The sequence below is a fragment of the Perissodus microlepis genome, chromosome 7, assembly GCF_051167445.1.
Source record: "Perissodus microlepis isolate ML-2025 ecotype Zambia chromosome 7, ASM5116744v1, whole genome shotgun sequence".
Classification (NCBI taxonomy): domain Eukaryota; kingdom Metazoa; phylum Chordata; class Actinopteri; order Cichliformes; family Cichlidae; genus Perissodus; species Perissodus microlepis.
In genome coordinates, this window is record NC_140467.1 from 29,407,069 (window position 1) to 29,420,929 (window position 13,861).

The following is a 13,861-nucleotide window of genomic DNA, read 5'->3' on the forward strand; positions in this document are numbered from 1 at the left end:
CAAATTGCTGAAAATCAAACTTTTATCTTAAAGTACATTTAATGCTTTCTTATAGTGGAGTAAAACGAGAAACTAAGAGGTTACATCGAATTTGTACTTATAAGTGCGCATAACTGCCACTCTGCCACTTATTTATGGCATCTGGGGCAGCCGGTCACCCCGGCTCTTTTCCAGCTGAGTAACTTTAGCAGATAAAGCACTGAGCAGCTGCAGAGAGGCTGTACAGTCAGGCTACAGCACCGCCCGCCAGACGGATAAAAAAATAAATAAAGCTGAGTAAGATCGTGCTGGCCGGACTCTGTGCTTCATTGGACTGCTCTCTGTGTTTTTGTGGGCGTTTCTGCCTCCGACTGCAGAATGTGGGGCATTTGCAGCAGATCTGTGGTGAGTAACGGCAGCTTTAGCGGACTGACTTGGTTTGTTTGTGTCCCCCCACCCCCCGAGTTCAGCTTTCACACTCTGACAGAATTAATGACAGCCACGTTAATTAATTCACCCGAGACTCAGTTTTTTTCTGAGCTAGAGTAAGTTAATTAGCTCGCTGCTGCTACTAGGCGGAAAATTCTGTTTGTTAGCTGCTAGCTGTGGCTAATATTTAACGCACCGGCAATTACAGAAGTGGGTGAAAGGTGAATTTAGCTCAAAGACAGTTGAACACCAGCGTGACTGCAGCTTTAAAGATACCTTTAATGTAGTCCAAGCCTGTGTAAGTTGGATTAAAAGCAGATGCTACAACATAAATACAATAAACCGATGAGATTAGCATGTGTGCACACCTTTTAAACACATTAAATACTCTTTGGTTGAATCATAATCTGGTTTTGTGGGTTTGCTGTTGACCCTCTGCTCATTATCCTGTGATGTTAGTTTTCCCCATGAAACTAATATGCAAAGCTGTAATAACTACAGAGGTATAAAGCTGGTGAGCCATACCATGAAGTTATGGGAAAAGGTTGTTGAAGCTGGGTTAAGGAGAGAGTTGAGGATCAGCAAGCAGGAGGGTGACTTCATGCCAAGAAAAGAGCACTGTAGATGTGAGGTTTGTTTTGACAGTGTTTATGGAGAAGTGGATCTAGAGAAAGCATATGATAGGGTGCCAAGAGAGGAAATGTTATAGTGCATGAGGAAGTCAGGAGTGGCAGGGAAGTATGGGAGGATGGTGCAGGACATGAATGAGGACAGCAAGAGGTGGTGAGATGTGCTGTGGGAGTGGCTGATGGTCCGCTGTGGCAGTCAAACCTTTTGTCTTAATGTCTTTTCTCTTATTTCTCTGTTAAAGGTGGGGATGATGAAGCCCTGTGGTTTTGTGAAGACCAGTTTCTTGGTCAAACCGGTATCAGCCACTCGAGTCGCTGGCCGATACTTCACCCACCAGAAGGGGCTGCCATGCCTGCCTGTCCCCACTTTGCAGCAGACCTGTGAGCGATACCTTGCCGCCCTAGAGCCCATTGTGGAGGCAGACGAGCTGAAGCACACCAAAGGGCTGCTGGAGGAGTTTCAGCGAGCCGGAGGGCTTGGAGAGAGGCTGCAGAGGGGTCTGGAGAAGAGGGCATCCAAAACTGAGAACTGGGTGAGCTCAAAAAGGGGACCTTGTTTTTGGCACTCTGGTCCTTTAAATATATTAAACTAGACTTATGGTGCTTATTTCCACCTCCATACTCTCATTTTTGGACTCTGCTAGAGTAGCTTTGTTTGAATTTCAGTTCAAAATAATACCCCTTTTTCTTACTTTGGGCTTTTAATTCTTCCTCTGTGTGAAATAAGTCAGATTTCACTTCCTCACACTCCTCACAGCCAACTTTCTTCTGATTGGCTGACCCCTCTCAAAGAACAGGAGGGTGTGACTTCTGTGCCTGAGTTGACCATATTAATGATATTCCTGTATGACATCACACAGACCTAAGAGTAGAAAAAAACTGACTGTCTAGAGCAGTTTCTTCTCAACCTTTTTTATGCAGTGTTGATGTCAGACGTCCTGCCTCATCTTAGTTTTTGTTGTTGGTGAGGGAGAGGCTAAGGGGTCTTTCTGTAAACTGATCTAATATTTCTTCTTTAAAGGAAAATCTGATAACAAAGTTATTTTGTGTCCTTCTTCTTGATGTGTGATCCACTCAGTGCCTATCTGTGTGTTTGTCTCTCTGTAGCTGTCACAGTGGTGGGTTCAGGTGGCTTACCTCGACTATCGTTTGCCTGTGGTCGTCCATTCAAGTCCTGGGTTGGTTTTGCCTCGCATGAACTTCAGTGATAAGAAAGGACAAATAAGGTGATCACATGCAGCTTCTTCCAAATGTCAGAGTCTCTTTAATGCTCTGAATCCCAAACAGGTTTTCGGTGTCTCTTTCCCTGTAGTATAAAGTCATGCACCTTGATTTCCCTGATGATGACTGAATTGTTTGTTTTTACAGGATCTGGTTGGACCAAATTAATTTTGTCCATCATTTTTTTTGGCTTTTTGAAAGAAAAAAAAAAAAGATGCAACAAATAAATTGATTTTGACTAAATGTCATGTTTTTAGACTAAAATGTGAACACCACTGAACACGTGGTGTTTAGGGTTAGGTCTGAATCCATGTGTCCATCATAAACACATTCAGTTCAGTCATTGAAGTAAATAAAAGATCAGACCTTCCACTCCAGCTGACAGGTTTGGTGTTCAGAGGTTTGATGTGTATTTGAGGTGCTTTGGATCTTCCTCCCTCCCTCCCTTTCTTTCTTTCTTTCTTTCTTTCTTTCTTTCTTTCTTTCTTTCTTCCTTCCTTCCACTCATAAGCTTGCATCTTCTTCTTCTTCTACTCTTTCGTCTACTTTTTTCTCCTTCATTTCCTTTTTGTTCTCACTCTCACTTCCTCATTTCCTCTCCCTCCCTTTCCCCTATTTTTTTCCTTCTTTTTATTTCATCTTTCTTTTCCTTTACTCCTTTCCTTTCTTTTTTTTTTTTTTTTTTCCTTGTCAAAGTTTCATGTTTTTTCAGCATTTTCTTTGGCATACCCTGTGAATCTCTGGGCTCCTGTTACTGAAACTCGATAGATTATATTAATCTCTGTCTATCTGTCTTCAGGTTTGCAGCTAAACTGATAGCAGGCGTTTTGGACTTTAAGACAATGATTGATAAGTGAGTACTTATTTTAGAATCTGGTTTTTATTCAGTTATGTTCAGCAGGGATAAAATTCTACATTTTAATGAGATCACATGATCCTGAATACGTTTTAATCAGTCAAACCGAAGCATGCAGTAAATGATAGAATATTTTTCTTTCAGTGAAACTCTTCCGGTCGAGTACCTGGGAGGGAAGCCTCTCTGCATGAATCAGTACTACGAGGTGCTGTCATCATGCCGGATCCCTGGTCTGAAGAGAGACTCGGTGGTGAACCACGCCAAGAGCTCACGACCCCCCAAACACATCACCGTAGTGCACAACTTCCAGGTGAGCAGCTCGCCTTCTGCAGCCTGACGTTAGAGATCAGCAAACACGGTAAACTCGAGTTTTCCAGAGTACACTCGGCACTTTCATGGGTCTGAACGGAGCAGCCACGTGAAACCTGTGTGGTGTTTTGGACAAGGAAACAGGCCGGCAGACTATGTTTGAAATAACAGATGTAACATATAATAACATGTTCAGAAGTCCAACTTTTTGTGCGATGGTTAGCATCTTCCGCTGCCTTTTGTGTGCTACCACAGGTGCCTTTGACGGTGCAAAACGGTTCGTCGACATTGTTGCGTTTGTTGGGGAGAAAACTTACAAACATACAGTACAGCACTTCAGAGTCAAAATTGCACACAAAAAAATCAGCGAAACAGTGAGGCCACGAAAGGTGAACAGCGTTATAGCAAGGGACCGCTGTAGTTATTAGTTTGAATTCTTTTTTTTTTTTTTAAATATATATATATAATTTTTACTTGCTCTTTAAAAAAAAGAAGGATTTCCCGGAGGAACCTACTTGAGGGATTAATAAAGTTTTATCTAATCTAATCTAAAACCACCGGGGCTGAAATATCAAAATGCATAGGCAATGTATTTTCTCTGCTTCAGATTTTAAGATTTTGAGTGAACACACTCATAGCTTGATTGATCAGTGATGTATTTCTTTATCACCTATCCTGATTGGCGATAATAAATGAAACTAGATAAGTAAAGTGATCCTGGATATGTTAAACTTGCTTTGTAGTTAGCACCTCTGAGCGAGCATGGCCTTTGGCAGTCCTGGCACTGCTTTACACATTTTAGAAACAATAGAAAAGCACAAATCATAAACAGTCAGCCATCCTATTTATTAATAGAGTCTAGCTGCTTGCTGTTGTTAGTAATTAATTTTAAGGCTGAGAGTTTTAAACGCTGGGACCTTTTGTTTTTTTCTTCTTCACTGCATCCATCATTAGGGGGCGATATTCAGCTAATGCCATACAGTATTCCAGGGTTTGTTCCAGGCTATTAGCCTGCAGTTAGCATTACCGCCTAATACATTCTTCCAAAGTAGTAATATTTATATAGGTTTGCAGATCTATACCCACAGACATAAACCTTTTGTGATTCATATAAAAGGAGGAACTGAGCGCTCTTCTAGTTTCAGGATCATTTCCTTCATCTTTTGCATTTTTGATTCATAAAAAAAAAAAAAAAACTTTGACTGGGCTTGTTTTTAAGAAACAAATCAGTATATTAATCACTTGTGATGGATGAATGTTTGTATGTCACCCTAGTAGAAAGACTAACAAATCCCCCAAAGTTACCACTCTAGCACTTTTGCTTCCTAATTTAAATCAGGAACTATTCAAAGAATGTGTTAGACACAGGTCTGGACACTAGCTTTTGTTGCATCTGCATCTGGCAGACTGATTTCTGACTTAACCTCTTTCTTCCACTTGGATCCAGTTCTTTGTGCTGGACGTGTACAACAGCGACGGAACTCCGCTGACTGCAGATCAGCTCTGCGTCCAGCTGGAGAGGATCTGCAGTGCCTCAACAAACTCCAACTCGGAGCCTGTCGGCATCCTCACCACGCAGCACCGAGACTCGTGGGGCAAAGCCTACCTCAACCTCATCAAAGGTGAGCCAACAGGACGCTGACTGTGTTATGAGAGCTGTGAGTCTGTGGAGCAGTTTAGTCACTTTTTGCTTTGTGTGTGCAGATAAAACCAACAAAGAGTCGGTGCTGGCTATCCAGAGGAGCATCTTCACACTGTGTCTGGATGGAGCGATGCCTCGGGTGTCTAATGAGCTTTACCGCAGCTGTGCCGCCATCCAGATGCTGCACGGAGGCGGCAGCCAGTGGAACAGTGGCAACCGCTGGTTCGACAAGACGCTGCAGGTGACTTGCACGTGCATACAACAGTGATCACAAAAGACAGCAACAACCTCATTAGACAGCCTGCACGCCAAGGTGTCTGTACATGCAGATGTTTCTCTCTCACTCAGCCTAAATTCAGCTTGAAGTGTTGTAAGAGAAACATCAGTATTACAGAAGAGCCTTTAAATCCCTCAAACTCTTAACAAACAACAAGTTTAACTGAAGGAAGGTGGCTGTATCTTAGACTGCAGGACAGTTTTAGCTGAAAAACATGATGAGGTGATGCATGTTTTCATGCATCAAGACATTTGATGTTTCTGAACCTGTCTCCTGCAGCAAGGCCTGGTTTCCTCACCCTGGTGGTTTGGTCTCTCTTCAGTGGGCTTTGATGTTTGATAAACTGGAACTGTGGTTACTGTAATAATAATATAATAAGGCCGTTAAATCCCTCAGCAATAGAGAAAACGTGCAGTGTTTTCCTTAACTGTTTTTTCTTCTACTATATAAGGCAAATAAGGGTATACTGCCAGAAAATATCCAAAAGCTCTTTACACATAAAGAAGGAGGTTATAATTTGAGGGGATGTAGTAACTTTAAAAGGCAGATAGTTAGAACCACCAGGAAAAGTTTGTGTGTGTCTGTGTGTGGAGTGAAACTTTGGAACAGATTGGATGTAGAGCTCAAGCAATGTCCAAATATTCATCTGTTTAAATTGAGGTACAAAAAATGTATATTGTCAAGGTACAAAGAGGAATCGAGTGTGTGATTGTTTATCCAGGATTGTAAATAACAATATATTCCTTGAATGATTTTTTTTTTCTATCTCTCTTTCTCTTTCTTTCTTCCTTGTTTATATATAGAATGTTAACAACAAATACTTATATAAACAATTATCTTGTAGAGTTGAAATGGACACTGTTGATATTGTCTTATGCTGTTGTTATTACTGCTATCTCCATTATTAGGAAACAGTAGACCAGAATTAATTCTCAAAAGTAAAATTGATAAAGTTACTACTATACAATGGAAGCAAACTTCATTGATATTTTCATAGCTAAAATATAAATAATATATGGAGAGGATGTAATGACCATGATGGTGATGACTGTGATACTCAACGGTGGTAACAAAGACTGTATTACTGATGCTTAATATTTACACTACTGTATGTTGTAATTATGACAATGTGATAATTTTATAATTGTAATTGTATGTCACAAATATTTAAATGTACTGCGTAACTACAAAATTTAAAACTCAGATAAGATTGTAGGGGTGGAAGTTAAAAAGCTTGTCTTCATCCCACTCCTTTTCGAGCTAAACTTGTTTTTTTTTTGTTTTTGTTTTTTTATTGTGTGTGTAATTGTATATCACAATTGTACATTACAATAACTTTATTATTATTTGGTTGCTCGAATAAAGATATTCATTCATTCATTCATTCTCTCTTCCAGTTCATTGTTGGAGAGGATGGGGCGTGTGGAGCAAACTACGAGCACGCTCCGGCTGAAGGTCCCCCCATCGTAGCCCTGATCGACCACGTTGTAGAGTACACGTAAGTAGGTCACAGATTATCTTCAGTTTATTTTCATAGAGGAACCCTTTAGAGCCTCTGGCATGGGAATGTTCACCACAGCGTGATTGGACATGTTTGAAAGCACTACATTTGTTTCAGTTGCTCTCTGCAGCTCAATTTCCATCTCATCCACTCATTCAGATTTCTTTTTCTGGTGTAAACACTGATTCTGTGTATGTTTTGTTTTCTCTTTGTGTTAACAGGAGGAAGCCTGAGATGGTGCGGTCTCCCATGGTGCCTTTACCCATGCCGCGGAAATTAGACTTCCACATCACGCCGGATATCAAGAAAGACATCGAGGAGGCCAAGAACAGCATGAACACGTGAGGGCAGCTTTTGGGATGGGTATCATGTTTGGGCAATATTTTATTTTTTCAGGACAGTATTTGTGTTAACCCAGCTATAATTTGATATAGATTTGAGCAGTTGTGTGTAAAACAAACATAAAGAGATAACCTTGTTCAGTACTGACATGTGAATATGAAAAAGCTAACTTATGGGTTGTGATTTTTTTTTTTTTTTTTTTTTTTTTTTTTTTTCTTTGATTTTCTTAACTTGTTTTTTTTCTGGGGGACTAAAAATGAATCCAGTTAGAAGCTTTACCCTCTTTATTCAAAGTTTTCTTCAAGCTTAATCTGTGTGACCTAGCTTATCTGTATCGGTAGGACAAAGCTAAATATACTGCCGCTTTAATATGCTTTGTGGCCAGTTTCACAGCTCGCTGAGCTCAGCAGATTGTTTACAAGTACATACTGCCCTCTGGTGGGGGTTTTGTGCAGCACACAACAATGCAAATGGAAATATATCATCTCCTTATGTAAAGGAAAGAAGAACATCTTAATGTGATGATATTGAAAATCATAGTCTAAATACTCTGGTACAACAATGTTGTCCAAACTTGCTGACATATGTGTTAACAGTCAGTGTAAATGTGACATCTTTCCCTTACAGACTAGCCCAGGACCTGGACATGAGGGTGATGGTTTTCGGACACTTTGGAAAAAACTTCCCAAAAGCCCACAAGATGAGTCCCGATGCCTTCATCCAGATGGCGCTGCAGCTGGCCTACTACAGGTGAGGCGCTGGTTGGTGTTAGTGCCTGGCTTTCTAACTGTAGCACAGAGGTTGGACTAGGGGTGGGTTTTTATAATCGATTTATCGATTAAAATCGATTCTGGCTTGGATAACGTGAAATCGATTCATTAAAATCCTGAATCGATTTTTTTAATATAAATTTATTTTTCCCGAAATGCCAGAATCTCAGGTGAAAGATCACAAAATTTCAACAACCACCAAACAGCTAAGACAGTAAATGAGAGCGGGTACATGGATTCTGCACAAAGACGTAAACACACAGCGCGGACCCGCCGACGGATCAGAATCAGTGAGATGTCGCCTTTCTCAGCTGACGGTCGGGGCTGAAAGCCGACAGCTTGCTGATTCTGATCTGTCGGCGCTTTGTGTCCACGCCCTTTTTGCGCTGATCATAAAGCTGTTAGTTTTATCTCTCTCCAAACAATATTGACCGAACCAGCAGCAAAAGAAGATCCAAACTACGCTACAAATGTAAACTTTTTAAAATTATGCAGCCGTGTCTCTAATAAAACCGCTGTAATGTCAGAGGTAATGTTCATATGTTGATTAATGGTTTTCTTTCATTTTTGATGTACTGCAGAATATTTTTATAAAATCCCATCCCCAACCTTCATGTTTTTCTGTGTTTTATCTTCAGCTACTTTGACACTCACACCTTTGATAAAGTCTTGCGTGTGTCAGCTTCCTTTTTATAGATACAAAAATATGTAAATGTACTGATCTGAATTATAATATTTCTGACTGTCAAAATTTCCCAGATTCAAATCAAATTGAATTGAATCGAATCGTGGATTCGGGACCTTGTGAATTGGAAACGAATCGATTCTAGAAATCAGTGACGATACCCAGCCCTAGGTTGGACATCATATGAGCCATTGCTCTGTCTGTGTAGGGGCTTTTAATTTAAAAATTTACAAGACTTTCCCTGTTATTCCTCTGTGTGACTTCTAGCCCTCTTTATCATCTCAGTGCAGCTAAACCCAGGTTATGTGAAAAAATATATATATATATTTTAAATGGTCCTGCAAGATCCTCTTAAGCATCTCTCAGCAGAGAGATGATTTTGGGATGCTTCTGTAAACTGCTGTAATCGGTAGGATTACAAGTGTCATCTTTATTTAGTTTCGTTCTTATATGAATTTAATATAAATTCTTATGTAAATCTTAATTAAATTAACTATGATGTCTTCTGAAGTACTGAAATGGTGCCATCCTCTGCTCAGACTGGAACCATCAAAGATCTTTTTTTTTTTTTTTTTTTTTTTTAAATTTATGAGCTGTGAATGAACATCAGAGCAGTTTAATTCCTCATTTTTGTTCCTGGAGGTAAAATATCCTCTCCTCTCTCCTTGCAGGATGTACCAGCAGTGCTGTGCCACATATGAAAGCGCCTCCCTGCGGATGTTCAGACTCGGTCGTACAGATACGATACGATCCGCTTCACGTGCCTCAGCCGCCTTCGTCAGAGCCTTTGACGATCCCAGCAAACAGGTCGGCCACCAAACTGATCATGCAGCGGCCAGGAATATATGTTTTTATTTGATTTAATGGCTTGTTTAAATTCAGGTTTTATTAAACTAGACTCGTTAAATGAATATGAGTCAAGTTTAATGCAAGTTTGATTTTCCCATCTTCTTCCTGTTTACACAGAACTCTGAGAAAGTGGATCTCATGGAGAAGGCTGTAAAGGCTCACAGGTCATACACTAACATGGTGAGTGCTCACAGCACTGTGACTGTAAAAGGTCCAGCAATGAGCACATCTCTGCAGTGACAGTAGAGGTGACTCTAGCCTCACATCTACAGCATGGGTGCAGAAAGTGAAGGGACCTGAATATTTAATGAATCCACTGGAAAAAAAAATCATTGCTTTTGCTCTGTCTCTCCTTCATAGGCAGTCAGTGGTCAGGCCATCGACAGACACCTGCTGGGTCTGAAGATGCAGGCCATCGAAGAGAACCTCTCTGTCCCTGATGTCTTGAAAGGCGCCGCCTACACTAAAGCCTTACACTACCGACTGTCTACCAGTCAGGTATACAACAATATTCTGAAGCAACACATGCAAGTAGAAAATGTGACCCTGCGACCTTGGCATTTTCATGTATATGTAATTCTTTTTATGTAACTTGAGCAACACAAACTCCAGATGAGTTGAAACATCTAAACGTCCTGCAAGCTAACCTCTACTTCTTATATCTTCAAAAAGGTCCCATCCCAGACCGACTGCGTCATGTGCTTTGGCCCTGTTGTCCCCAACGGGTACGGTGTGTGCTACAACCCCATGAACGACCACATCAACTTTGCCGTGTCTGCTTTCAATAGCTGCAAAGAAACTGCCGCAGCACAGCTGGCTCAGGCCGTGGTGGACGCGCTGCTGGACATGAGGACACTGCTGGAGCAAGCGCCGAGAGCCAAACTGTGAGGCTCCAACAGAACGTTTCCGGAGATGAAACAAATGCTGCAGTGAGACAGACGATTTGTTTGATTTATCATGCACTTTAAATGAGACTGAATCAGTGAGAGCTGCTGTCCTCTACATTTCTAATGATGTTATGATGTTACTAAAAAATAAATAAAATAAAATAAAAAAATCACAGAATGAGTGAAGCACATGTTTACAGCATGAAAATTTAACTGTTTGGTGGTTTTGACTGGATATTTCACCATCACATGATCACCTGATCAGACTGAAAACCAACAAGTCAAAACTCTTTGAATCTTTAAAAAAAAAAAAACAAAAAAAAAAACTTGATCACACAGATTATTTTCTGTACTTTAAAAAAAAAAATCATTAATGAAGACTGCTCGTTGTCTGATAAGAATATTTATCTGTAGCTAGCAGTCTGGTTTGTACTTGTGTGCCTTAGACTTCCATCATTGTGTAATGCACAAAGCTGCACAGGGTGAAAATGTTTTTATTACTTTTTTTAGTCTTGAACTTGTAAAAATAGGAGAAAGTTTTAGAAAATAACATGTTTGGACTATTTCATAGTTTAAAACATAACCAGAGAGGTTTAGATCAAGCCCACCAGAGACCACATTGTTGGAAATCGGTAACAGCTGCAAGCCATTTTGCAACCCTGCTCTGCTCTGCCTTCTCTTCTTGATGACTTTTCCCACACTGTGTGAACTTGTCTTTTGACTAGAGTCTAAAAGTTCACCAAAATCGTAGATCACGAATGGCCTTAACTGGGTTTAAGGCCATATGTTAACGTAATGTTGCTTTGTTCTGCAGCACTTAAAGATTAGGCTTTAAGATTACACTAAAACATGTTTACTGGAGTCTAAATGAGGTTGTGTGTTCACATTTGACTAACAGAATTTTGTTGGCCAGTTTAAACGATGGGAACGATGTAATGTGAATGTGAAAAATACAAAGTTAAAAGAATGATTAAATGAATATTGTTCAAAGCACTTGTTTCTTGTATATTTTTCTTTATTTTATTCTTATGGTAACATGTGGGGTTTTTTTTGTTTGTTTTTTGTTTTTGTTTTTTCTCTTAGCACCATGGTTCATGGACACTCACAGCCACTTCATTAGGTATACCAGTTAAGTTGTTTAACACAAATCAGCCAATCACATGGCAGCAACTTGGTCCTGTGAAGGTGATAATATTTACCGAATTCAAATGGGCTCCACAGTCAGAAGGTAGACTCATAATCTGCTAAAACAGGGGTGGGGGAACTCCAGGCCTCAAGGGCCGGTGTCCTGCAGGTTTTAGATATCACCCTGGGTTAACCCACCTGAATTAAATAATTAGTTCATTACCAGGCCTCTGGAGAACTTCAAGACATGTCCTGCAGGACACCGGCCCTCGAGGCCTGGAGTTCCCCTGTGCTAAAATTGCTGTTGGAAAATATATAACAAGCCCTTTTTATGATGTGACGGTGATGGTGAATAATTTGGTTAGCACTAGGGGAAAAAAAACACTTTAACCAAAGCTACATAAGCATGAAAGCATAGAATAGAATAGAATAGAATAGAATGCCTTTATTGTCACTATACAGTTGTACAATGAGATACAGAGCATCTCCTACTCAGTGTAAACATGCTGGGGGGGGGGTACAGTTCTGCAGCGCTATGTACATATGGACAGTATTAACATAGGGAAAAACATATATATATATATATAAAATGTACAATATACAAGCCGTAAGTAATATGTAATAAATAGTGTTATGTATATACAGTTGAGTTGTTGCACATAGAATTGGTATTGCACAGTGGTGGTCCATAGAGGAAGTGGGAAGTGGGGGGGCTGTGTTATCTGTGCATGTGTGAGTTCAGGGTGGTTATCGCTTTGGGGAAGAAACTGTTTTTTAGTCTGTGGGTTTTTGTGTTGATGCACCTGTAGCGCTTCCCTGAGGGAAGCAGGCTGAACATGTTGAAGCCAGGGTGGGAGCTGTCCTTGATAATGTTTGCTGCTCTGGTGAGGCAGCGGGAGGAATAAATGTCCATCAGGGAGGGGAGAGGGCAGCCGATGATCTTTTGTGCTGTCTTGACCACACTCTGAAGCCTCACTCTATCTGCTTTGGTGCAGCTGCCGTACCATACCGTGATGCAGTAAGCATGAAAGCATGAACAGTCTGATGTGTTACACCAAATGTGAAGCAAAGCTTGGCCTCGTGTTGCCCATGTGAATACAGTCACACTGGAAAGCCCCAAATATTTGCCACTAACAACAAATGGGATGAGAAAGAGTCCAACGTTATTCCAACTGGACATTTAGTATGACATGAACATTTAATATGTGACCTATGATTATTCTTTCAAATCATGCTGACCAAAAAGCACCGGCCACCCACGAACGGAATCAAACAGCTGCTCCTGATGGGTTTCCAGGACACGGCGTGAAGCAAATTTTTGGCCAAAGATGAAGCATAAAATGAGCACGAATTTGGCTCCTCTGGAGTCAATAAACTCAGTTTAACTCAACCACAACTACAATAAGTACCTTTAAGGTTCTTAAATGCAGAAATCAGAGGAGCCTCCTGCCGTGTGTGACTGGTGGGAACTGTGCAGGACACTTGTGTTTTTATATTGCTGTAGTCAGAAGGTGACATTTCCCAGCAGACGAAACATTACAGTGGATTAAACATGAAAAGACTTTGAGTAAACCAATGACTCAGTGCGGCTCATGCTGGAGCTGAAGTTCAGCTCTGGTTCATTCAGACCCTGTTCTTTGTCCACCTTGCCCCCATCCCTAAAACCAAACACTCACAGGGAAACTGCAAACTCACATTCTGACTGTCATGCTTGAATTTCTCTGAAATTTCTAAACCGTCACTTGCTGCCAAAACACAGTGGAAAGCGGGAAGTGGAAGGAATTCTTCTGTTAGTCATGACTGAAGAGCCTCTTTGTAATCTGTGTAAAGATAATTAATCTTTTTAAATGACTGGAAAAGTAGAGATTAGATTATGAGAAATACATCATCATACAACACATCATTTTCCACAGATTTCGCCCTCACAGTCACTCAGACCTTAGAAGGGCTCTTTGTATGGACTGAGAAGTGTGCGTGTCTGTGTGTGTGTACACTGGGTGAAATAATTATTTGATCCTCTGCTTAATTTGTAAGTTTGCTCACACACAAAGAAATTAACTGCCTCCAATTTTAAAGGAGAGAAACAGAATATCAACAAAAATCCAGAAAAACACACATAACATAAAAGTTTCATCTCCTACAAATGACCATCAATCACACTCAGTCTTGGACTCCAAGCAAGATCTTGTCTCGTGGTGGATAACAGAAGAAGTGACAGACCTCAAAGCTATCTACAGCAGGTGACCAGAATCTGAAAGTCATGTCCTTAAGAACTAGGGGGGAAAAAATCCAGCAAACACCTGAGAGGTGCACCTGCCCCTTCAGCTGATTCATCTGCTGTTCACTGAAGAGAAGACTCA

At 40.6% G+C, this 13,861-nt stretch overlaps 1 protein-coding gene across 1 annotated transcript; it reads left to right on the forward strand.

The window, feature by feature from the left end:
* The first annotated feature begins 25 nt into the window (after positions 1–25).
* Positions 26–11,369, forward strand: crata (carnitine O-acetyltransferase a). Its single transcript, XM_084934553.1, has 14 exons — positions 26–384; positions 1,280–1,570; positions 2,145–2,263; positions 3,058–3,111; positions 3,259–3,424; positions 4,871–5,045; positions 5,128–5,306; positions 6,740–6,840; positions 7,065–7,184; positions 7,813–7,935; positions 9,312–9,447; positions 9,607–9,669; positions 9,850–9,987; positions 10,162–11,369. Exons 1-14 carry the CDS (start codon positions 358–360, stop codon positions 10,375–10,377), a joined length of 1,908 nt encoding a protein of 635 aa, XP_084790679.1. The 5' UTR covers positions 26–357; the 3' UTR covers positions 10,378–11,369.
* The last annotated feature ends 2,492 nt before the right edge of the window (positions 11,370–13,861 follow it).

Excerpts from the sequence above, each read along its gene's own strand:
- crata (XM_084934553.1), top strand. The coding sequence starts at position 358 with ATGTGGGGCATTTGCAGCAGATCTGTG. Across the intron at positions 5,307-6,739 it reads GGTTCGACAAGACGCTGCAG|TTCATTGTTGGAGAGGATGG; the intron begins GTGACTTGCACG and ends TCTCTCTTCCAG. Across the intron at positions 9,988-10,161 it reads ACCGACTGTCTACCAGTCAG|GTCCCATCCCAGACCGACTG; the intron begins GTATACAACAAT and ends ATCTTCAAAAAG.